This window comes from Calliphora vicina, chromosome 5 (genome assembly GCF_958450345.1).
Source record: "Calliphora vicina chromosome 5, idCalVici1.1, whole genome shotgun sequence".
Taxonomy (NCBI): domain Eukaryota; kingdom Metazoa; phylum Arthropoda; class Insecta; order Diptera; family Calliphoridae; genus Calliphora; species Calliphora vicina.
Genome location: NC_088784.1, coordinates 1,167,498 through 1,188,449, shown reverse-complemented (window position 1 = coordinate 1,188,449; position 20,952 = coordinate 1,167,498). Strand labels below are relative to the sequence as shown.

General features: G+C 30.6%; 5 protein-coding genes across 6 annotated transcripts; 1 reads left to right on the top strand and 4 right to left on the bottom strand.

Moving 5' to 3' along the window:
* Nucleotides 1-990: 990 nt before the first annotated feature.
* On the bottom strand, nucleotides 991-4,770 carry Tes (Testin). Its single transcript, XM_065511979.1, has 3 exons — nucleotides 4,414-4,770; nucleotides 3,689-4,332; nucleotides 991-3,618 (listed from the first exon to the last, which is right to left on the bottom strand). Exons 1-3 carry the CDS (start codon nucleotides 4,703-4,705, stop codon nucleotides 2,032-2,034), a joined length of 2,523 nt encoding a protein of 840 aa, XP_065368051.1. The 5' UTR covers nucleotides 4,706-4,770; the 3' UTR covers nucleotides 991-2,031.
* Nucleotides 4,771-9,232: 4,462 nt separating this feature from the next.
* On the bottom strand, nucleotides 9,233-11,041 carry LOC135960998 (dual specificity protein kinase shkD-like). Its single transcript, XM_065512435.1, has 3 exons — nucleotides 10,385-11,041; nucleotides 9,965-9,999; nucleotides 9,233-9,893 (listed from the first exon to the last, which is right to left on the bottom strand). Exons 1-3 carry the CDS (start codon nucleotides 10,810-10,812, stop codon nucleotides 9,763-9,765), a joined length of 594 nt encoding a protein of 197 aa, XP_065368507.1. The 5' UTR covers nucleotides 10,813-11,041; the 3' UTR covers nucleotides 9,233-9,762.
* Nucleotides 10,984-13,391, bottom strand: qkr54B (quaking related 54B). 2 transcript variants are annotated; one of them, XM_065512432.1, is made up of 6 exons: nucleotides 13,264-13,391; nucleotides 12,442-12,791; nucleotides 12,253-12,377; nucleotides 11,560-12,200; nucleotides 11,199-11,455; nucleotides 10,984-11,123 (listed from the first exon to the last, which is right to left on the bottom strand). In XM_065512432.1, the coding sequence occupies exons 2-6, from the start codon at nucleotides 12,710-12,712 to the stop codon at nucleotides 11,047-11,049; spliced, it is 1,371 nt and encodes a 456-aa protein (XP_065368504.1). In that variant the 5' UTR covers nucleotides 12,713-12,791; nucleotides 13,264-13,391; the 3' UTR covers nucleotides 10,984-11,046. The 2 variants fall into 2 exon arrangements, with proteins under 2 accessions (XP_065368504.1, XP_065368505.1); XM_065512433.1 differs by having other exon boundaries at nucleotides 11,566-12,200.
* Nucleotides 13,392-14,287: 896 nt separating this feature from the next.
* On the top strand, nucleotides 14,288-14,998 carry PolE4 (DNA polymerase epsilon subunit 4). Its single transcript, XM_065510871.1, has 3 exons — nucleotides 14,288-14,529; nucleotides 14,600-14,883; nucleotides 14,916-14,998. The coding sequence occupies exons 1-2, from the start codon at nucleotides 14,361-14,363 to the stop codon at nucleotides 14,878-14,880; spliced, it is 450 nt and encodes a 149-aa protein (XP_065366943.1). The 5' UTR covers nucleotides 14,288-14,360; the 3' UTR covers nucleotides 14,881-14,883; nucleotides 14,916-14,998.
* A 1,589-nt stretch (nucleotides 14,999-16,587) lies between these two features.
* qkr58E-1 (quaking related 58E-1) lies at nucleotides 16,588-19,468 on the bottom strand. Its single transcript, XM_065510870.1, has 5 exons — nucleotides 19,122-19,468; nucleotides 18,478-18,982; nucleotides 18,291-18,407; nucleotides 18,039-18,223; nucleotides 16,588-17,025 (listed from the first exon to the last, which is right to left on the bottom strand). The coding sequence occupies exons 1-5, from the start codon at nucleotides 19,369-19,371 to the stop codon at nucleotides 16,880-16,882; spliced, it is 1,203 nt and encodes a 400-aa protein (XP_065366942.1). The 5' UTR covers nucleotides 19,372-19,468; the 3' UTR covers nucleotides 16,588-16,879.
* Between the last annotated feature and the right edge of the window lie 1,484 nt (nucleotides 19,469-20,952).

Here is a 20,952-nt window from a genome sequence, read left to right as displayed (position 1 = left end):
ATCATACGTATCTTGTGTGTGGTTGTTGTCATCGTGCCAAAGGTGGCATTTTTGCAGGGGTAGAAAATATGACGTGAATAACTCTATTATTTTGTTATAGTAGCTCCTTAATGTGTAAATAAAAGCATTTTCATTGAAAAGTATCTTGTCTCTATGTGACACACTCTATGATAAATTATTTGAAATTTCAAAAATCTTTCAACATTTGGTCCTACTTACTTCTTATTAACAGAAACTGCACTTAAAATAAAATGTTAACATTGTTGTTGGTGGGGTAAAAAATATACTTTTATTTAAATTGTGTGTATTTATATGAATATTATTATGTATGTACTATATGAAATAAATTTGTGTATAGAATTAAAAATGTTAAAAATAGTAGTAAAACATATCGTCATCGTCAAAATCGAAATTGATTTTTTTTTTTATTGATTACTATTCACTACATGAGATGTGTACACAATGTTAAACATCTAATATCAAAAATAAACATGTTATAATAAAAATTAAAAAATAATAAATACATATAATAACGTATACAATTTGAGTAATTAATTAATAAATAGTTTTTGTTTGAATTATCTCAAGTAATTTTCATTTTATTTTTTTGTTTCACATGTAAACTTATGAAAAGTGATGTCATGTTCTTTTGCATTTTAGATGACGATATGTAGGTTTAAAAACTACTCGTATTACGAAATATTGAAAAATGTTAAAAATTGTTTGTGTAGGTGAACATTTTTGTTTATAACATAACAGTATGTATGCTAATAATAGAAGTTAAAATGAAATGAATATTATAAAATGGTAAATGCTAATACTTAGTTTTTTGTATAATTGCCCAATTCACAACTGGTGTTGTAGCGTTGTATCGTTGTATGTCGTAAATATTTTTCAAACAAATTTTTCGAAACAAAAACAAAACATTAATAAAAAAAATTACGACATACAACGATACAACGCTACAACACCAGTTGTGAATTGGGCAAATATATTGAATAGGCTTAATTTAAAAAAAAATATTGTATTCTAATTTTGTGATATCATACAATTATAGAAGATTTTTGCATCCAACTTAGAGTATCCAAAACCAAAACCGGTCAACCGGTTTTTTTAATCTTTGTAAACTCGACCGATTTCGAAATTTTATAATGCATCAGAAAACGTTAAGATTGCAAAATGCATTTTTTTTTTCAAAAATATATGTTTTTCTACACACTATAAAATATGATATTTACTTGGAAAAATGGTATACAAATATTTAATAAATCACTAACCTTTAAGATGTCATGATGTCTTAGTTATCCATTACCAACTTTAAAATTGCATACATATTTATAAAACTATGAACTTTTAAGATCCCAAAAATATACGTTCTATAAGGTAAGGTACATTAATCGTGCCGAGTTTTATGAAATTCGGAGGTGTCGATAAAAAAACCTTTGCTTTGAAAAAATTAATCCACAAATTACCTCGTTTAACTTTATAACTTTTAAACGGATCACAGTAAATCAAAAATTATAACACATTTGCATTGTGAGTGTTAAAAAAAATTTGAATTTGTTCACTTTCTCTAATGCATTCTAAGAGTGCCAATTATAGCTTATTTTCCCTGTATGGTAAGACAGATTTTAAATATATGTATTCAGCTGTTTTTACTCTGTTGGAAATGTCGCTCAAAATCAGTGGTTTCAGTTGCAGATATGCAGCAGGAGCTGGCATTTTTGTTAAAAATCAAATACAATATTGTATTTGATGGAAAGATCTTCTAAAAAGGTATGATATCATAAAATCAAAATTTTGAAACGAAGCCTAACTAAAGTCACTTTACAAGGTACGATTTTACGACAGTAGCACATAAAAGAGTTTTTCTTTCAGCTTTTACGCAGATTTATAAGGCATTAGGGAGAGCTGATTGTGTATATATTGACAGCAAATAGGGGTATGTTACTGTTCCAAGAGTGTGTCGAAAAATCTTACAGTGTAAGCTGGCTATTACTATTGCCATTACAGTTAGGGTAAAGGGGATTTCTATTTGACGATGCTATGAACACAGGCTGGGCTGCAAAATGGCATATTGTGTTTCACACAGAAACGTCCACCAATAAGTGATTTACCACAATCTTTTCCAGCACATATAAAGCATGAATCATGCCAATGTATATCCACCCATGCAACACCCTGATCGGATGGTCCGATTGGTTGTGAGCAACGCTGACAGGCAATGGCAAAGTATTGATCATAACATTTTAGACACAAAGGCATATTTGATTTTTCATCCGGTATGTATTGTTGACCGGCCAGCGGCAAATCACAGTGATAGCAACAGAAGTGCTTTATGTGGAATGTTGCACCTTCGGCGGCTGTGTATTCTTTAGTAAATATTAATTCGTCGCAAGCCTTGCAACGGGGAATTTTCAATTTTAGAGCCAGATCACGACCACAAAATACTTGACCTCCATGAAAGAAATAAACCAAATCTGCCAACAACTCGCGACATGTATAACATTTGAAGCATTCCGGATGCCAAGCTATTTCTTTTCCTGCGCGTTCCGCTTTGACGGCAACTTCACCAAAGTTAATAGTTTTAGAACAATCACGACATTTTAACATAGTCATTGGTTCTACGTTAAATTGTTTATTTTGCCGCGGAGGATGTTGATCGGTAAGCGACAAACTTTTCATTCCTTTCGACACCTCAACTGTTGGATACATATTCATCTCTTGAATTCCAGGTATAGAAACAAGTTTGCCGCTTAATGCGTTAACTTCTTCAGTATATCCCTGCGGAATTGTTCCTTGAATAGGGGTCGAAGGTTTTGAATCAAATCCGGAATCAGAACTTTTTGAAACACTCAGCGATTGCTGTAAGCCCATATTTACCGGCGTATAAGCTACATCTAAACTGTTGGGCAATGAGGTGACATACTCACGCACCTCCTCATACAAAGGGCGATTGGTACGCAATTCGTGACCCAACAGCTCAAATGGTTTTAGCAACTTACACTGGTCATAATTAATATTCTTGTCTTGAAGATCTGAAAAAAGTCTCTCATAAAAGGGGGCATTCAAAACTGCACTTTGTAACATATCATTCGATTCTATGCCAAGATTTTGAAGTTTTTCCTTAACTTCCTGACTTAAATCAATGTCAGCGATACCGCGGGACGAGCCGGCTATTGATGTAGACATTAAAATCGATTGGGGTTTCTTCGTACTCTTGGCAGTTTGTACAGCATGTTTCAGTGGTTCCGAACGAATGATTTTTGCGAAAATTGGATCACGTTCATAATCCACATTAGGTGGTAAATTACAATCGTATACAATAGTCGACGCATTTCCAAATTGAACTTTTCGTATTGGAGTATCTTGTAACATTTGTGATCCTGACCTTAGATTTGATGCCGCTTTTAAGGGCAGAGGAGAATTAAACGACAAATCGTTCACAAATTTCGATGGAGTCTTCAGGGGTGAACCGTAAGATGATTGATTAGGAGGCATTTGCGTACTGAATGCGTTGTCTATTTCTTTTTTAGCAAAAGGGTTAGACAAATATTCCTTGCGAAGGTCGGATAGTGGTCCCAAACGAGGATCTCGGGAAATGTCAAAATTTTGTTTCTACATTAAAGAAATTGATCTCAACTTTTACAAAGGCAAACTAAAAATATATACGTATGTATGTACTTACTTTCAACACGCCAAATATTTTGTCGTATACGGGCCCATTAAGTATTAAGCTTTGTACAGCCGCTTCATTAAGTCCTCGAAGTTTTTGCTTTATTGCGGGCGTTAGTTTCGATTCAACATTAGCACTAAGAGGTCCATCAGAAATTGCCTCCGAAAATACTACAAAAATTTTAGGATATTCACACGGCAAGTTGTCTGCGATAGCTTTTGCAAGTTTCTCATTAGATAAAATCGTCGAAAGGGTGGCATCGACAACAGGTGTATCTTGCAATGCCAGCATTACATCGGCATATTTGCTTTCGCCTTTGTTGATAGTATTTATAGTACCCAACGTAGCATTCGCATAGTTTCCCACTCGAACTACATTGCCCTGGCCAACACAATTGTCACGTATCTTCTGGACATATTGCTGCAATTGATCTGCTTCAGACTCAGTAAGATTATCGCAGAACCCTGCATCCAAGTCATGCGGAGGCACCTGAAATTCTAGCTGTTGCTTACGCCTAGCTGCTGCATCACTGCCGGCAACAGGTACATTTGCTGTGCCCAACTTTTCCATATAATCAGCGGCAAGATCAGGCGCGATATTGGGCGGAACCCACTCGACTTTAACCGGTTGATTTGCCAACGTCTTAATTTTGATGACTGACAAAATAGGAAAACAGTATTATGCGTATGGACAACTTAATGCAACCATGTTACAAGAAATAAATAATGTTTACTTACAAGCTGGTTTAGAACGTATTTGTCCCAGTATCTCAAACTGGGCCCAGCCAGTTACTTCGTCATCCTGGCACATATGCTGATCTTTGCGACACTTGCAATTGCGGCAAACCTTACGCCAAAAATGCAAATCCAAGCCGGGACACTTAACGCCACACTCGTTGCAAGGTGCACCGGCTCCGGCTTCATGTCCCAACTTTGACCTTTTCAATTTTTCCCGGCGGTCCTCCAGCTTTGACAACCAATCGGGAGCAGCTGGAGTTTCCACACATGAATTATTGCTATTGCTGCTCATCTTTCTTTAACACTTTTTTCACATCACTGATCACTCGCTATTGTTACTATTGTACTGACTGTTTTCCAAATCATATAGAAAATATACATAGAGCGGAATCTTAAGAAAAAACTCAATCAAAAAAGTTACACATACGAGTGTTGCTTTCATTTTCAAACAGTTTGTTTTACTAATACATTCTCACCACATTTTTTTTGACAACTGAATTAGGTCTTTCACAAGAGAGTTTCCGATCTATGTGTATTAATCTATGTTCCAAACCAGATTTCTTTAACTTGACAGAGTTGCCAACTTAAAAAATGGTTGATTTCTTTGTTTCGCCCATTTATTTTTCTGCGGTCTGCTATTACTACACACCCACCCTTAAATAATTTTTTTTTTTAATTTTTATGTAAATAATTATCAAACAAAATTCATCAGAACTTATTTTTTATTGCCTTTTGTCTTTCTGTTCGGAGAGAATTGTGTGCTGCCAACTATTACTCTAAAAATACCGTTAATCTTATCTTATATACAAATAGGCCACACGTTTTTTTGTGGTACACTTTTAAGTATGTTATTGTCCACCAATATTGATGAAACATATATGGTTTTAAAGGTTATTTTCTCTAGATTTGCAGAACATAATTTTTTTTTAAAAGCGTTTAAAAGTGGTCGAATTTCGGCCACCGGGCGATACTAGTATATAGTAAATACGCCACACGTTTTTTTGTGGTACACTTTTAAGTATGTTATTGTCCATCAATATCGATGAAACATATATGTATGGGTTAAAAGGTTTTTTTCTATAGATGTGCACAATATAAAAAAATATTTAAAAATTCTTTCCATAAAAAAGTGGTCGAGTTTCGGCCACAAGGCGTTCCTAGTTTAATTAAATAGCTTGTGCAAAACTAGAAAAATGTAACAAATGTAACCCTCTAAAAATTATGGTTACTCCTAAAATAGCCTTTAACTCTACGAACGGAAATACCGTTATTGTAAATTACAAAAATACTAGATTCGGAACAAATAATCGAATTCGGATTAAGCTAAAAACCCCACACAAAAAAAGTTTTTTTTATCTCGTGATCTTTAAAAGAATTTTAAATTTTCAAATAAACTGAAATTTGAATTTCTTCTTTAATTTACACTAGGTCAAGTGTAAATGACGATATGGAAGTCAAATGGAAGAGGATTATCTTGATATCTCTATAGAAAAAATTTGTTTTAATTTATCAAAATAAAAAAATTCAAAAATATCCATAAAAACGTTAATCAACAACGTAATAATTTGTTTAAAAAATAAACATGTTATTAACGCCCATGTGGAGTTTCACATTCCAAATTACATAATTTTAGTGCAAATAAACATTTGTAATTATGTATCTAATGGAGAACAAATTTATTAATTTATTTGCTGGGCGATTTTTTAAAGTTTTATAAAAACTAAAAAATAAGGAATCTAGTACTCCATTAAAATGTCTTTAAAATATAGAACAAGTTATGGAAAAAGTTAAAGGATATTAAAGGATGTAATTTGTTAAGAACATTTCGAACATCATTTGAACATGAATATTAACGTATGCGGAATAAAATTGAAACAAAACAGAAAACGCTATATTCATTTCCAACGTTAAAGCAAATACATTATATATAAAACCTTTATAAAATAGCCCATTGTATTAATTTAATGTAAGAAATAAATAAAAATTCAGAAATTTATATGTATGTATACAGGTGTTGGAAATAGCGATTTTTGCACTTTTCTGAGCTCATATTTGAGTTTTATGGTCTTATTTTTCTCGCTTTTTATTTTAAATAATCTACAAAAAATCTTCTATTTAAAAAGGTCCAAAAACTCTCAAATTAGTTTTAATTTAAAAACATTGGGCCCTTTTTTCACTTTAGAAAGTCTGGAATTTGAAGGGTTTTGGAAAACACCATAATCATCAGGGCTTGACAGTTGGTTGATGAAACAGTTAAGAAGAACTATCTTTTTAAAAAAATAATCTGATGTTTTTTTTTATGAAATTATTAATTTTGAGTACATATTTCATAATATACATATTCATTTGAATTTATGCTCAAATCAAAATTCCAAAAGGTCAAAATTTGCAAATTACATCTGATTGATGAAGATCCATATATATTTTTTTAGAAAAAAAGATTATGTTCTACTTTGTACATCTTATCAATAATAGGTTTATTTACTTCCAAAAAAGTACACTTCTCTGCCTTTTACTGCCACTTGATGTAAAATATAACAAATTGTTCCCGATGAAAATAGATAAAATATGGAAATATTTATTAAAGCTCTAGAAATAGAACATTTCAGTTTGATAATTCATGAAACTACTAGAAGATGGAACTGTATATGTATATATAAATAGTAACAGCGAGTTGTAAGAGAGACAGTATATCCTAGACGCTATTATACTTGACATCAACTGAATTACCAGTGTTTTTAAAGTGTGTGTATTAAAAAGAGAGTGAATATTTAAATTGTTGTGTTAATTTCAATTACAATTTCAGTTTCAATTTTTAAACTACTGATCACTTTTATTTGCAGTTAAAAAAATACGGTTTATTTAGAGTAAATAAATAAATGGTTTTAAAAGGTAAAAACGTATCATTACTTACACTCAGTTTTGCCATATCGTAATTTCAAGTACTAGAAGTGAACAATATTTAAGTTGGCAATAACCAATATTTTATATGGTTTTGCAGAAAAGTTGTTACTACCTATAATGTAAAAGATTCGATTGCATGAGTTGCATTATTATTTTATAAAATACAAAAGGTAGGATTGTGTATTTTACAAAATTTGCGAAATGTTGTATTTGAAAATTATTTACTAAAGGAAAACAAAATTTAAAATAAGAAGTGTTTAGGCGAATATTGACTTTTATTGGACAAATATTTTTTATATAACATTTAGATATATGTATGTATATTTATTGCATTTTATTTTTATATTTTTGCATTATTTATGTATATTAATATAAATATATATGTATTTATATAATTTTCTTTTTATGTATGTATATGTATTTATTATTATTATTATTATTTGTAAAGAAATGTTTATTTTGTTGTAAAGTAATTTTATTTGTGGGATTTCGATTCGTTATTGTAGCATTAATTTACTTGTCTCATTTTTTTTAATCCATTCACTTGTCTTAGCGAGTTTTTTCTTTTATATTTGTATTATGTAATTAGAAAATATTAGAAATTTTGAATTGAAAATTCACAGAGTACATTTATCAATAACATTTCATAATGTGCCCCTTATTTGATAATATTGTACGTTTTGTTTTCCTTTTAAATTTTATTTTATTTAATTTTCTCTTATGATTTAAGAGTTTTTTTTATATTTTAAATATTTATTTTATTATTACAATACTTGGTTTTTATTCATAAAGTGTATTTATTAGCGGTATGTATTATATATTTAATTTAATAATTCAACTTAGATCTAGTTGGTTGTTAATGTTTTAAATTTTAAACGTTTTTTTATTTTCAATTATGCATACATATGTATGTATGTATCGATGTACATAGTAGTATGTATAAAACTGAAATTTAAATTTGATTTTAAGAAAATTTTCAAAATTTTGTTGCAAACAACCACATATGGTAAAAACGTATTGAATAGGTTGAAACAATGTTCCCACCAAGTCCAACCATTTTACAAATAAAAAAAATAAAGAAATTCATGTGACTTATAAACATTTTATTTTAATTATTTATTATTTCACTTTAAAAAATTAAAAACACCGCATGTTTTTATAAAACGAAAAAAAAATTGGGCTGGTAAATTTGTATGGAAATCACACTATAATATTAAAATAGTAAGTGTTTTTATACAAATATTCTAGAATTATTTAAAAGAGTATAATTTATTGTCAGATTCGTTTTACATTTTATTTTATTGTTATCAAATTGCAAAACCAATGCAAACACTTTATTTTGACTCCCATATTTTTCAAGCAACTACTATTTTGATAATTTGTTTCTTGTTATGTAAGGAAATAATTATACATGTTTTACATTTGTTAATATATCGTTAGAAAGCTTTATGGAAATGCACGCATTTTAACATGAATATTAGTTATGTTATTAGCAATAAGTAAATTATACAGAAATGTGATGAAATTTATGTGAAAAAATTTGGTAAATTTCGAACTAAGCAATTTCAAATTTTATTTCAGAAGTTTCTAATAGAATTTCGAAAATTTTCAATTATATTTCAGAAATTTTCAATTATATTTCTGAAATACAACTAGAAATTTCTGATATATATTTAGATACTTCTGAAATACAATTAGAAACTTCTGAAATAGTGTGGAACAAATTTTAAAAAGCGGTAAATATATATTTCAGTCTACGAAATTCTGTTTCATCTGATTTATATATATACCAAAATATTATGATTTCTTTCAATGAGAAATTCACAAACACCTAAAGAAACTGTTGTCCTAACACTGGAACTGGTAGTTTAAAATGTATAACTATAGTGTACATACATATGCATGTAAAATTGAATAGTTTTAGATTTAATGTTTATTTAATATAAATCTTTTTGTCAATATTCAATTGTAAATATATAGTAAATTTAATTTTTTTTTATAAATATATGTAAGTAGTTTATCATGTATTTAAAGGGTCCCTCAATTAAGGGGTTTTTAGAGTTTTAACTTAATTTATTAAATCTCTTTTAAATGTTTATTTATAATTATAGTTTTCTTGTTTTTCGTCTATTATTGTATTTTTATAAGACTTAAAGCCTTTTTATTTTAGCATTAATTCAATCCGTGTTTTAAACTAAATGATAATGTTTTAATATTAAGTGCATCAATTAAGAATCAATAATAAAAATCTGAAAATGATAATTTTACACTATGTGAGGAGGAGGAATAGGGGAATGTAGGTCCCGTAAATATTTCATTTATTTATCAATTTCACGAGTCGATATGCAAAACCGTCGAAATTACAATAAAAAAATATTCATATGGAGAAAGAAATATATATATTTATGTATATATATGCATGTATGTATGTATATACTGGTACAATTAACATTTGATTGTATATGTATACGAAATGTTGATGCTGTTAATATGATGAATATGTTGTGATGTTATTGTTATAGTAGTTGATTTTGTTGTTGCTGTTGTTGTTAATTTTTCTGTACTGTTGTATTGTACTGGTGGGGTTATAGGGTGATTATATTAGGGCCAATTCAAATGTATTGTACTGGTAGAAATGGTAACTTACCGACATGAAGAGTACTACTAGTATGATTTGCAGGACTGTAATAGTAATATTGTAAATTATACGAAATCAAAATTATTATCGAAAATAAATATTCAATACCCTCTATCTTAGATTTTCATGAAAATTAGTTATTGATGGTAAAATATTCTATATTAAAAATAAAATATAGTTCTGAATGCAAAACACTATAAAAAAAATAAATTATATGTATAATTTATTAGCGGCCTTAAAAATATATTGTAGAAGGAAGAATTCAATATTCCTCCTTAATAAGCGCAATAAACAATTTGTATGCTCTCCTGAAAACTGTGTTTTCTAAGATAGAGGGTTTTGAATACAGTATTCCCTCGATATATAAATTATATGAGAATTTGACCAGGATAGTATTGAAATGTATTTTTTGTTTTTCAAGTTTAATACCTTACAAAAAGTAAACTAGCAGTTGTGGATGAACGTTGATTGGAAATAGAAGCCGAAGTAGCTGAAGTCAATAATGTTTTGTTGCTATTGAAAGTATGATGGTGATTATTGAAGGGAGTTATTGTTGCTTCAAGTAACGACGCCTCCGAAGTAGTAGTATTTTTGAAACATGAATTCGTTTGATTTGTAAAATTTATTGAGTTAGTACTATGAGTTTCATTGTTTGTAGTAGATATTGGTTGATTTTGGACAAGAGACGGTGGGAAGTTTTGTGTTGGTATTGTCATTGTACGTAAAGTGGGGCTAATATGCGAATTGTTTGTTAGTGCTGTTTCTGTTGCTGCAACAGATGTTACGGTTGTGGATGATGATGATTGTGTTTGTGTTTGTAATGCCTGGTAAGATGAGCTTCCAGATTTTGTAGCCATAAAAATGGAACTGCTAAGAGTAGAATTGATCAAGTTGTTAGTCGAATTTGTATAGCCAGACTTTACGTCAATTGAGGCGGATAAATGAGATAAGTTTCCTGGTTTTAAAGCCGTGGAAGAAGTTGAGAAGGATGATATCGAAGGGCAACGTAATCTCGAAATTGAATTATTATTATTTGCAAGTATTTGCTGCTGCTGTTGCTGCAGTTGTTGTTTTTCCGTTGGAAATATATTTCACCTGTTAACATGACTACGATTTTGATTTTGATTCGGATTTATGCCACCATTATTGGGTGGTTGAATACCAGATGCTAAAATTAAAAACAATTAAACACAATTTTCCTCCAAATTGTTTGGGTTGGGTTGAGTTGGGCTTTTGTAGTTACCTCCGTAATTTGGTGTGGCGGCCGCAGATGGATTCTGATAATAATCTCGTCTGTTGTAATCGCTTGTCTCATATTCAACATTTTCGTAAGGAGCTCTTGCAGAATTCAATGTACTAATGCCAATACCCGGCGTTTGAGGCCCGTGAGGATTATGTCCAGCTGGAGGTTGTGTCGTGTGTCCCGTATATGTAGCATATGCATCGTATGAATGAGGTGCTTGATGATGTTCATATGGTGGATTATCATCGTAACCGCGACTTTTAATATTAAAAATATAATAAGATATTAATGTATGTACGATCATACGATCATATAGAAATGTAAAAAATTGTCTCAATAACAATAAAGTAAAAAAAATTACCCATACGTTTCCTCCATTGCAGAACGAGCCTTTTCCAATATTGACATTACTTTCTGTTTGGGAGCTATATTGGTTTTGTTGTATGATGTTACTGTGGATGATGATGGACCAAGAGCATTTTGGCTAGAAGACCTATATGGTGTTACACTCTTTGTTTGATTTGCCAAAGGATTTGAACAAGATGGTCCTAATGAGGCAACAACTGCGCTGGGCCCTCCTGTTAATATACCTACACCACCTCCACCACCACCACCAGCTGCACCTACTTGATATGGAGAAACTTTTTTATTGAAGTTCAATGATTTCTGCTCCTCAGAAATGTGTGTGCTATCCATAAGTTCACGTAATTGTTCTTGTCTTATTACATCGTTACTATCCGGTATAAGATATTTACGCAATTCGGCCATAGCATATGCGACACGAGCATAAGCTTCAGCTGGTGGTGCCACTGTAGATATTTCCACATGAAGATCACTGTTCAGATGAGAGTACTTTGGATCTTTAGAATTACGAAGTTCCTCTTCTTTAACACGATCTCTCATCGAATTACGTCCTAAGACTGTCATTTTACACATAGTTTCCTCTTGCAGTCGCCGCAAAGAATTACCTTTTGGCCCCAACAGTTTTCCCACAAAATTGAACTGAAATTATTTAATTTTAATATTTAAAGCTAATTATACAAACGAATTATACCTTTGGATGTTCTCTAATGGGAACTAGAACTTTTTGGGAGACCCTCAAAGGTTTTTCACGATATATATCGGCATATTTCTGTTCCCTAGATGGCAGACGTCCTGTTGTCTGAACTTTTTCAATTTCTAAAAGACATGTTAAGATAGATAACATGCAAAACCAACATGATAATCTTTAATGCTAACTTACCAGTATCCAAAAGCTTTTCGGAAATTGGAAATTTGCGGTCCATGCGAGACTTTTCGTTTAAACAATCCCTTATATAATCGTTTGCCTTCTCATTGAGGTAATTATTTTCACCAGGAGTCATATTTGTATTAGTGCCATGATGATGAAGTTCTCCGTGATTATTGTCGCCATTGTGCGGCCCAGTTGCTGCCATTTTACGCTGCTTTCCATATTCGCTCTCATCATCGGCGTAATTTGAATACTCACCATTACCTTCGTAGGCATTGGCCATTTTTGTCTTGCTCCAAGGATTGTATAAATCACTACTCTTTTAATTTGACTTATTGTTTTAGTAATTGCATGGAAATAATCTGTAATAAAATGCAATATTTCACATTTTGTTACAAAAAAAAATTAAACTTGATTTTCTCTCAGGATATATGTAAGTATATAGTACTTTGGTATTAGTTACTTTAATACCTCCCTGCTCCACCCTACCAAACCAAACAAACAAAAATTATGGAAAAACCGACGACACCAACGTAAACTTTTTCTATTGTCTGCATTTTAAATACAAATGCTGAATGACTGACCACTTATAAATTTTTAAATGTATGTACTTCATTTAAATTAAGTATTTTCCTCGTCTAATATATACTTTAATTGGAAATGCACTTTCACTTTTCCTTCAAATACCAGTTCTCTGTGAGACTTTTGTTTCAATTCACGCAAATTTTCGGAAACCATTGAACAAAATTGCAAAGTATTTTCAGAAAATAACTTACAATAATTTTATTTATACAATTTGGCAATATTTCCTAATAAAAAATTAAACAAAAATACCTCCGCTCAAAAAATATTGCAATTATTTCCTTTCAGCTTCATTCACTTTCGCGTCGGCTTCGATTTTTTTCCTAATTCAAATAAAAAAAAACAGGATGAAAAGTGATGGTAACACAGCGATTTTCCCGTCAAAACTAGCGATCTTGAAAACAATTTAGAGGGTATAAAATGTCAGCGTTGTCAACTTAGAGCTTTTAGACATGTTTTAAGTTCTTTTTTTTTTAATTTCGACACAATCAAATATTGAGTTATATGGCGATCAGATACCGTGTTTTACATGTGTTTATATAATTTATTTGTGAATCTTTTGCGTTCACAAACTCTAATTACGTTTATTATTTAAGTAGCTGGTTCACAACCAACATATTACAATAAAAAAGTTATTTTAAATTGTTAACGCAAACATTTTCGCAAGAAATGTTTGTATATTATAATATACAAAGGTTTATTTATAAAATTCGCAATAATTTTCTTATTTTTGTGATCATTCTCCTTTGCTAACATTTAAAAAAATAACTGTTCCATGTGTTAACACTAAGGCATTTCCATACATTTCGATTTGTTTGAGTTTCTTTCTAGTTTCAGCTCTATGATCATAACTTTTTATCAATTTAGATGCAATTTAGAGTTAAGGGAAGGAAACATGAACGTAATCCGTGATTTGGTACAAACCCATTCGCCAAAATATATAAAAAAAATTGGCGATTTTTCTATTTAGAAAATCTGGTAGCACGGATGAAATTTGTTTTGTTAAATTTCAAGGCGAATTCATATAAGGTTGAGTCAACCAAACAGCTGATTACTTTTCTCACATTTTTGGTTCTAGTGGTTGTCAAAAACCATTTTTGCCATTTCAATATCGCCCGATTTGATCAAAATACTTAGTTTTTATGGAAATAACTTAAACCACCACCAGCTATTATAGGTTTTAATACATATTTATTTAAGCTTTCAATTCTGTTTTCTGACATTTGCTAAGACCAATTGTTGTTTTTGTGGAACTGCCACCACCTTACATTAATTCGCTTTGTTACAATATTTACCTCCAATTATTTATTTTTATTCGCATAAACCGCCATCAAAGAAAGTTAAATAAAATGTCCAGTGAAAACCTATTTGAAGAAGATTTTTCCGAAGAAATTATTACAGAGTTGGAACAAGAGTATGTAACCGAATCTCTTAGCACAGAAAGAGAAGAAATAAATGAGGAAGCTGAACATAATGGGCCAGAGTCCAACAGTACCGAGGTTGAAACAAATAAAGATGGTAATTGTCATATTAAGCACATACATATGTACATAATTTTATAAGTCTTACTTTTTATTGGCTTCTTTAGTTCACAAGACGAATTCAGCTACAAACGACCAGAAGCTATTTCAATTACCTCTAACACGCATTCGCAATATTATGAAGTTGGATCCAGACTTGCATATAGCATCCAATGAAGCGGTATTTTTAGTAACGCGTGCAACAGAATTATTCATTGAATCACTTGCACAGGAGTCCTACAACTTTACAGTTGAAGCAAAAAAGAAAACCATACAGAAACGAGATGTTGATTTAGCAGTAGACGCTGTTGATAGTCTTATGTTTTTGGATGGTGCGATGACATTTTAATTGAACAAAAACATGTTTTCCTGTAAAATGAAGAGTCTGAAGTGATTTTATTATTTTGTAAATAACTATGATCCAAATCTTTTGGTTGGAAAAATAAAGCCTAATTTTATATATGCCAGAGATATGTTTGATTTTTACAAAAAAACATATTCGTAAAATGTTAAAGTTAATGCAACAAATCTCTCACTCCGAAAGTAACATACATTTTAATATTGCATTTAAAAAAACTGATTCGAAAAGATTGAATGTAACGGTACCGCTAATTTGTATTATTTCTGTAACGGCATTTTAACGGTAACGGATGTTTAGCTGAAAGTGATTTTTTGGGGAAACAGCCAACCCTGGTAAAAATATATGTATATGTACGCACTGGTAATGTGTTGTAGTGAATACTTTGTTCAAATTACCCAAATTTTGAATTAACACCAAAGAAGTTATTTTTTGGTATTCTTCAAGACAGTAAAAAATAAAACAAATTTTTGTTGTGTTTTCTTTTAAATTTTTATTATTTTATTAAATAAAAAATGTGGATGCTTTGTATAGAACTTTATGTATTTGTACAATATACAAACGTTTAAAGCTTTTATACTTACACTTTTCCACACAAAAATAACGCCGATTACTACAACAGCAGCAAGCAGTAACTGCTAATGTCGCTGTGCACTTCCCTTGGGAACAGCTCATTAGTGTGTTGTTGATGTAATTTATACAATATATTAAATATGTACGCATAATATATTGTTTTATTATTGTGTTTTGTTTTTTAACTACTTAAATAATTTGCATTTTTATTTCATGTTTTATTTATTTTTTAGATTTTTAATGTTGTATTTTGTGTGGAGATATAATTTTTTGGAGGATTTAATTTTTATTGAGTTTTCATTTCATTTATTATGTTTTTTTTTTAAATTTTAAAATTAGATATACGTTGCTTTTTAGTTTTTTACATCTATTTTTGTTTCGATATTTAATTAGAGCGACATTAGTTAGTTGCATACATACAATCCGTCCATTGGATATTTTCGAGATCTTTTGAAACCCCAAAAATGCGTTGCAATTAACGTGTGATCACATGAAGTCATAGAATGTTTTAGTAGGCATTAAGTGATTTAAATTCCGCTTAAAATGGATTATATATAACATGTGAATATTTTTTAATATGAATTATGAATAAAAAATTCCGCGGGAGTTTGTTCCCCGGGAGTTTTTTCCCATTGAATTTGAATAGGAAAAATGAGAAAAGGGAAAAAACTCCCGCGGAATTTTTATTCATAATTGGGCTGATAGAATTTTAAAACCCAAATGAATAAAGATGTATTATATACTAACCATTACTGAATGATCACAGTTAATTTAATATATCGTTGGCATAAATGCAAAATCACGTAACTGCAGTTTTACCGGAGAAGCAAAAACATTTTTAATTAACGCATGCTGCACGAATAAAGTGCTTCAATAACAAAATTCTAAAACTTTTCCTTTGATAAAAGTGCCACAAAAAGTTAAAACTGCAAATATTTGTTTCTAGTTACGTAATATTCCATTTAAGCTAACGATATGTAACATATTTGTATGTATATTAAAAAAAAGTGATAAATACATAGTATGAGTTTTTTTTTATTTGATATTGGAGTTTTAGGGAAATCAGATAGTTTCCGGTGCGAATGCAAGTAACTTAATGTCAGGATTATAGGAAAAAAAATTACATTTTATTTACTTTAACATTATTTTATATTTTGTTTTGTAATATTGATAAATTTAAAATAATTTTGTTGTTCTTCTTTTGTCTTTTTATTAAAACTTGTTTTCTTTATATGTATTTTAGTTTGTAATAATTATATGTAACTATAGTTATTATAGTAATTATTTTTGTTAAGATTTGACGACATCCATCAATATATTGCATGTATGTATGTGGTTGCAGCTTCTTTTTTTAAACAGAATTGGTTTTGTTTTTAATTCATTTTGTTTTAGGTTGTACAATTTTCATTTTTTGATGTTAACGTATTTTTGGGTAGGGAGCTGAACGATAACGCACACTTTCACGGGAACGTGATCCACTTGTCTCATAGTGTGATGAAGAATGTGATGTTGATGTTGTTGGCCGATATGCAGACGACGAAGAACGGCCATTACTTGTTTTAGCTAATTTAGGAGAAGAGTGAGTTGTTGGTTTGGATTTATTTTTATTGGATTTTGTTTATTTTTGTTTGTTTTTATTTAATTAATTGTTGGCTTTTGTTATTTTTATTTGTAGTATTAGGTATTCATATTTTTAAGTTACAATTGAATTGATATAAAAAACTATTAGGGGAAGGAAAAAGAAAAATTCAGATTTTTGTGAATTTTAAAGATCCTGAAGAAGTTTAGAACTAATGTATCAATCAATATTCACACAGAAGTTCTGATTGTTATAAACAAAGGTTCTTTTTTATACATGTAAAACATGTATGCACACTTTAATCAATAGTGTTGAGAGAGAGGATTTCAAAGAATAAGAAGCACAATAGTAATTCATAAATTAAGTTATATTTTAGACACGAATGTGTAGAATTATAAGAAGCAGCATGGTTGGTTTTCAACCGCATATGTTCCTTTATTGAAAAGAAATATGCTTATAAGTGTATGTTGTATTTTGAAATAGCATTAAAATTACATATTCCTTGTGCGTTTATATTTTTATGTGTATAAATTTTTTTAAAGTTAATTTGAACGAGAAGTAAGAACGATTGTGGCCACAATTTAACGAATTTAAATATTTTATATATTTTTGGTAGAGTGCTTTTGATGTGTATTTTGTAAGTTTTAATTTTTTACATTTTTAATATTTTTTTGTTACACGTTTTGTTTTTGTATTTTTAGTTATTGTTTTAAAATATTTAGAAATAAACGAGAATTTATTTTTAGTATGTCGGTTAAGGTTTTTAGAAATCTATTTAAATTCGTTATTAATTGGTTTGCATTAAAAACATTCTTTGTTCCTTTTTTTACATAATTTTATTATTCTGTTTCATTCGGACGTTATTTTCGTTCAATTCAATTTGTTTATTTGGAAATAATTTTAAAAAATTGTTCGACACGTTTAAATGTTGCGTTTATTTTCGTAGTATTTCAGCTGTAACATAAAACATTTTTTGAAATTTTGAAATTGAACTTACCTGCATAAGCAGCTGCTGCATACGAGGATGAGTGAGGATGGTAATCCCGACGGTAATCACGCTCATATGATGAACTCTCATAGGGGGCATGATGCGTACTTGAGTGCTTCGAAGATGATGGCGGAGGTGGTGTTCCGTAGCGATCATACTCACTTGGATGATCATATATATCATGATCTCGAGACCTGCAATTTTATTCATTGATGGTATTTTTAACCATAGACGACTACATATCCTGCACTCTATACGTACCTATGGGACTTTATCATAGTGTAACTTGGATCCTCCATAACATATCGGGCCTTCTCCAATATGGAATACACTTTTGGTTTAGCTGACTTGTCAAATGATGGTGGCGGTGGTGGAGTTCTTAATGAACAAAATTTCGATGATATTGTTAATTGAAAAATGATTATAATTATAATTTTGTAATATTTACCTGCTGCCGTATGCAGCTGTGTGGTCTCCATACGCTTTCGCGTAATGAGACTTTTTATACATGCGGTCTTTACCGTCCAATTCGCGCATTTGTTCAATCCGTATGTTGTCGTTCGCATCAGGAATCATGAATTTGCGTATCTCTGCCAAAGCATATGCCAACCGGTGGTACGCTTCGGATGGAGGAGCTACAGTAGATATCTCTACATGTAGATCTCTGCTCAAATGTGCATACTTTGGGTTGCCCGAGTTACGGAGTTCTTCTTCTTTGGCATGGTCTCGCATGGAATTTCGCCCCAATACTGTCATCTTACAAAAAGTTTCTTCTTGTAATTGTCTCAATGTATTTCCTTTCGGTCCCATTATTTTGCCAACAAAGTTAAATTTTGGATATTCCTTTATGGGGAACAGAACTTTCTGAGCTACACGTATCGGTTTTTCATTATAAACATTGGCATACACTTCCGGTTTCGGTATCCGGCCACTAATTAGGATGCGTTCAATTTCTAACCATCCACGCCCCAAAGTAAATTTAAAAGAAAAAACACACGTATACATACATACATATATCACATTAATATATACAAATCCAAAATGGTGGCTTAGTTCAAAATTAAGTATTAGACAAAATCATTAGGAACTTACCGTCGTCCAAGAGTCTTTTGCATACGTTGTATTTATTGGAGTCCAGCAAGCTTTTTTCTTGTACACACTCCTCCAAATATGCTGCAGTTTTCTCATTCAGCGGTGGGGCATCGTGTTGTACAGCAGTTTGCTGGGCTTCATCAACATCAACTCCTGGCTCGTTTTTAATATTTTCCTCATCATTACGCCTTTTACGTTTATAATCCGAAGTATCTTCACTTGTGTAATCACGGTCATAATCACGCGGCATTTTTCAGATATTTTCTAAATATTTTTTTTTTAATTTAACAAAGAATTTTCCTCTTTTCACTTTTTACAGAAGTAAAATGTGTATAACAAGCAGTGATGGCTATTTAGCTATTTTATTGTCAAATATAGCGATTTTGAAACGAGTTTAGTGAAGAAAAAAGTAATTCAGTTTAGCTATTAATAAGAAATCTAGCGATTTTTGCCCCAAATGCAATAATCTATTGATTTCAAAAATTTCGTATTAAATCTTTAAATTGGTTACAAAAAGAATATGATTTCAACCATTTCAGAAATTGTGATACTATGTAAAATGCCTTTATTTATATTTAGTGATTTATCGCTAAAACTTTTTATGGGTTTTCAATAACGAACGGTTTCGAAGAAAAAAGTTACCATCAATGATTATACATATAAGAACAATAGCTGCCAGATTATTTTGGTGTAAAATCGTCAAATAGATATATATATATATATATATTGTACAACATTTTGACTAAATTGTAAATGTTAGACCCCTTTCACACTAGCCAATTTAGTTGCACAAGTAATTGATAATTTCCAATCACAAATCAGGCGAACAAATCATTCCGTATGTTGCCAGCTTTAAGTAGAAGAAAATTTTGCATGCTGTTTTGTTGTTGAGCAAGAGACTTGCGCAACTAAATTGCCTAGTATGAAAGGGGTCTTATTATAATCCATATTCTATGTTTTCTTTATGATAGTCAATTGACAATAGTACTGAAAAAGTGCACTTTTTATATGTGGATGAGTTGGGTAGAGTTGCAATGGAGTATTTTTTACCCTAAAAATCGTCATAAGAACAATAAATTGTTAGATCTGGCAACTGCAATGAGCACTCATGACAACTTCGAAGTCAACTCGAACTACATGCTGCACCGAGCCGCTATGCAATTATGTATTCAAACGCCATTAATATATTTGAATAAATATTAATTTATAAGCCTCTGTCTATACCTGATAAATTTGTATCATGACAAACGTCAAAATTATTGTCAAGATAAAAAATTATCTGGTAGAGTCTCCATTTATTAGTATTATTGCTTCGTTATGTCTATTTTCACACAGCAAGTCTGTGTGCAATTTTGTATGTCAAAATCTAATAGAAGCCATAATGAAAATGTGAAAACAAGTGTGTACCCCTCTTCTTTCTTCTTGCCCCTTTCTCCTATAAACTCAGACCTGTGGCAAGAAAACTTGCCCTGTGTAAAAGCACACTATGGAAAAATTGTTAGTGCTTTTGCTCAGACAACTTTTTCTTGACAACAAACGTCATTAATTGTTATGATAAATATTTGTATGTTGTATGTCAAAAAATGTGATGATATAGATCAAGGCGAATTTATAGAAGGTGACGACAGAACTACAACAAATACAACATATACAAAAACAAAAGGTACTTTGTTTTTGTAAAAAGATAAGTGAACTGTCAAAGTTGCCTGTGGTTGTTTTTGCTTTTGGGTTTGTTGTATTTTTCGCCACAACAAACACAAGTGAATTGACAGTTCACTTGTCTAAACAACTGAATAAAAAAAATAATCAGCTGTTCTTCTGTCGTCACCTT

Bases quoted from the DNA above. Each gene is read 5' to 3' on its own strand.
- Tes (XM_065511979.1), bottom strand. From the start codon at position 4,705: ATGAGCAGCAATAGCAATAATTCATGTGTGGAAACTCCAGCTGCTCCC. The intron at 4,333-4,413 runs GTAAGTAAACAT...CTATTTTGTCAG, and splicing joins AATACGTTCTAAACCAGCTT to TCATCAAAATTAAGACGTTG. The intron at 3,619-3,688 runs GTAAGTACATAC...TCTTTAATGTAG, and splicing joins AAATATTTGGCGTGTTGAAA to AAACAAAATTTTGACATTTC.
- LOC135960998 (XM_065512435.1), bottom strand. From the start codon at position 10,812: ATGGCTACAAAATCTGGAAGCTCATCTTACCAGGCATTACAAACACAA. The intron at 10,000-10,384 runs GTATTAAACTTG...TTACTATTACAG, and splicing joins GCTAGTTTACTTTTTGTAAG to TCCTGCAAATCATACTAGTA. The intron at 9,894-9,964 runs GTAAGTTACCAT...TAACCCCACCAG, and splicing joins TAGTAGTACTCTTCATGTCG to TACAATACAACAGTACAGAA.
- qkr54B (XM_065512432.1), bottom strand. From the start codon at position 12,712: ATGGCCAATGCCTACGAAGGTAATGGTGAGTATTCAAATTACGCCGAT. The intron at 12,201-12,252 runs GTATAATTCGTT...AAATAATTTCAG, and splicing joins CCATTAGAGAACATCCAAAG to TTCAATTTTGTGGGAAAACT. The intron at 11,456-11,559 runs GTAATTTTTTTT...TAATATTAAAAG, and splicing joins GCAATGGAGGAAACGTATGG to TCGCGGTTACGATGATAATC.
- PolE4 (XM_065510871.1), top strand. From the start codon at position 14,361: ATGTCCAGTGAAAACCTATTTGAAGAAGATTTTTCCGAAGAAATTATT. The intron at 14,530-14,599 runs GTAATTGTCATA...TGGCTTCTTTAG, and splicing joins GGTTGAAACAAATAAAGATG to TTCACAAGACGAATTCAGCT.
- qkr58E-1 (XM_065510870.1), bottom strand. From the start codon at position 19,371: ATGCCGCGTGATTATGACCGTGATTACACAAGTGAAGATACTTCGGAT. The intron at 18,408-18,477 runs GTAAATATTACA...TTGTTCATTAAG, and splicing joins ACAGCTGCATACGGCAGCAG to AACTCCACCACCGCCACCAT. The intron at 17,026-18,038 runs GTAAGTTCAATT...CTCCTAAATTAG, and splicing joins TGCAGCAGCTGCTTATGCAG to CTAAAACAAGTAATGGCCGT.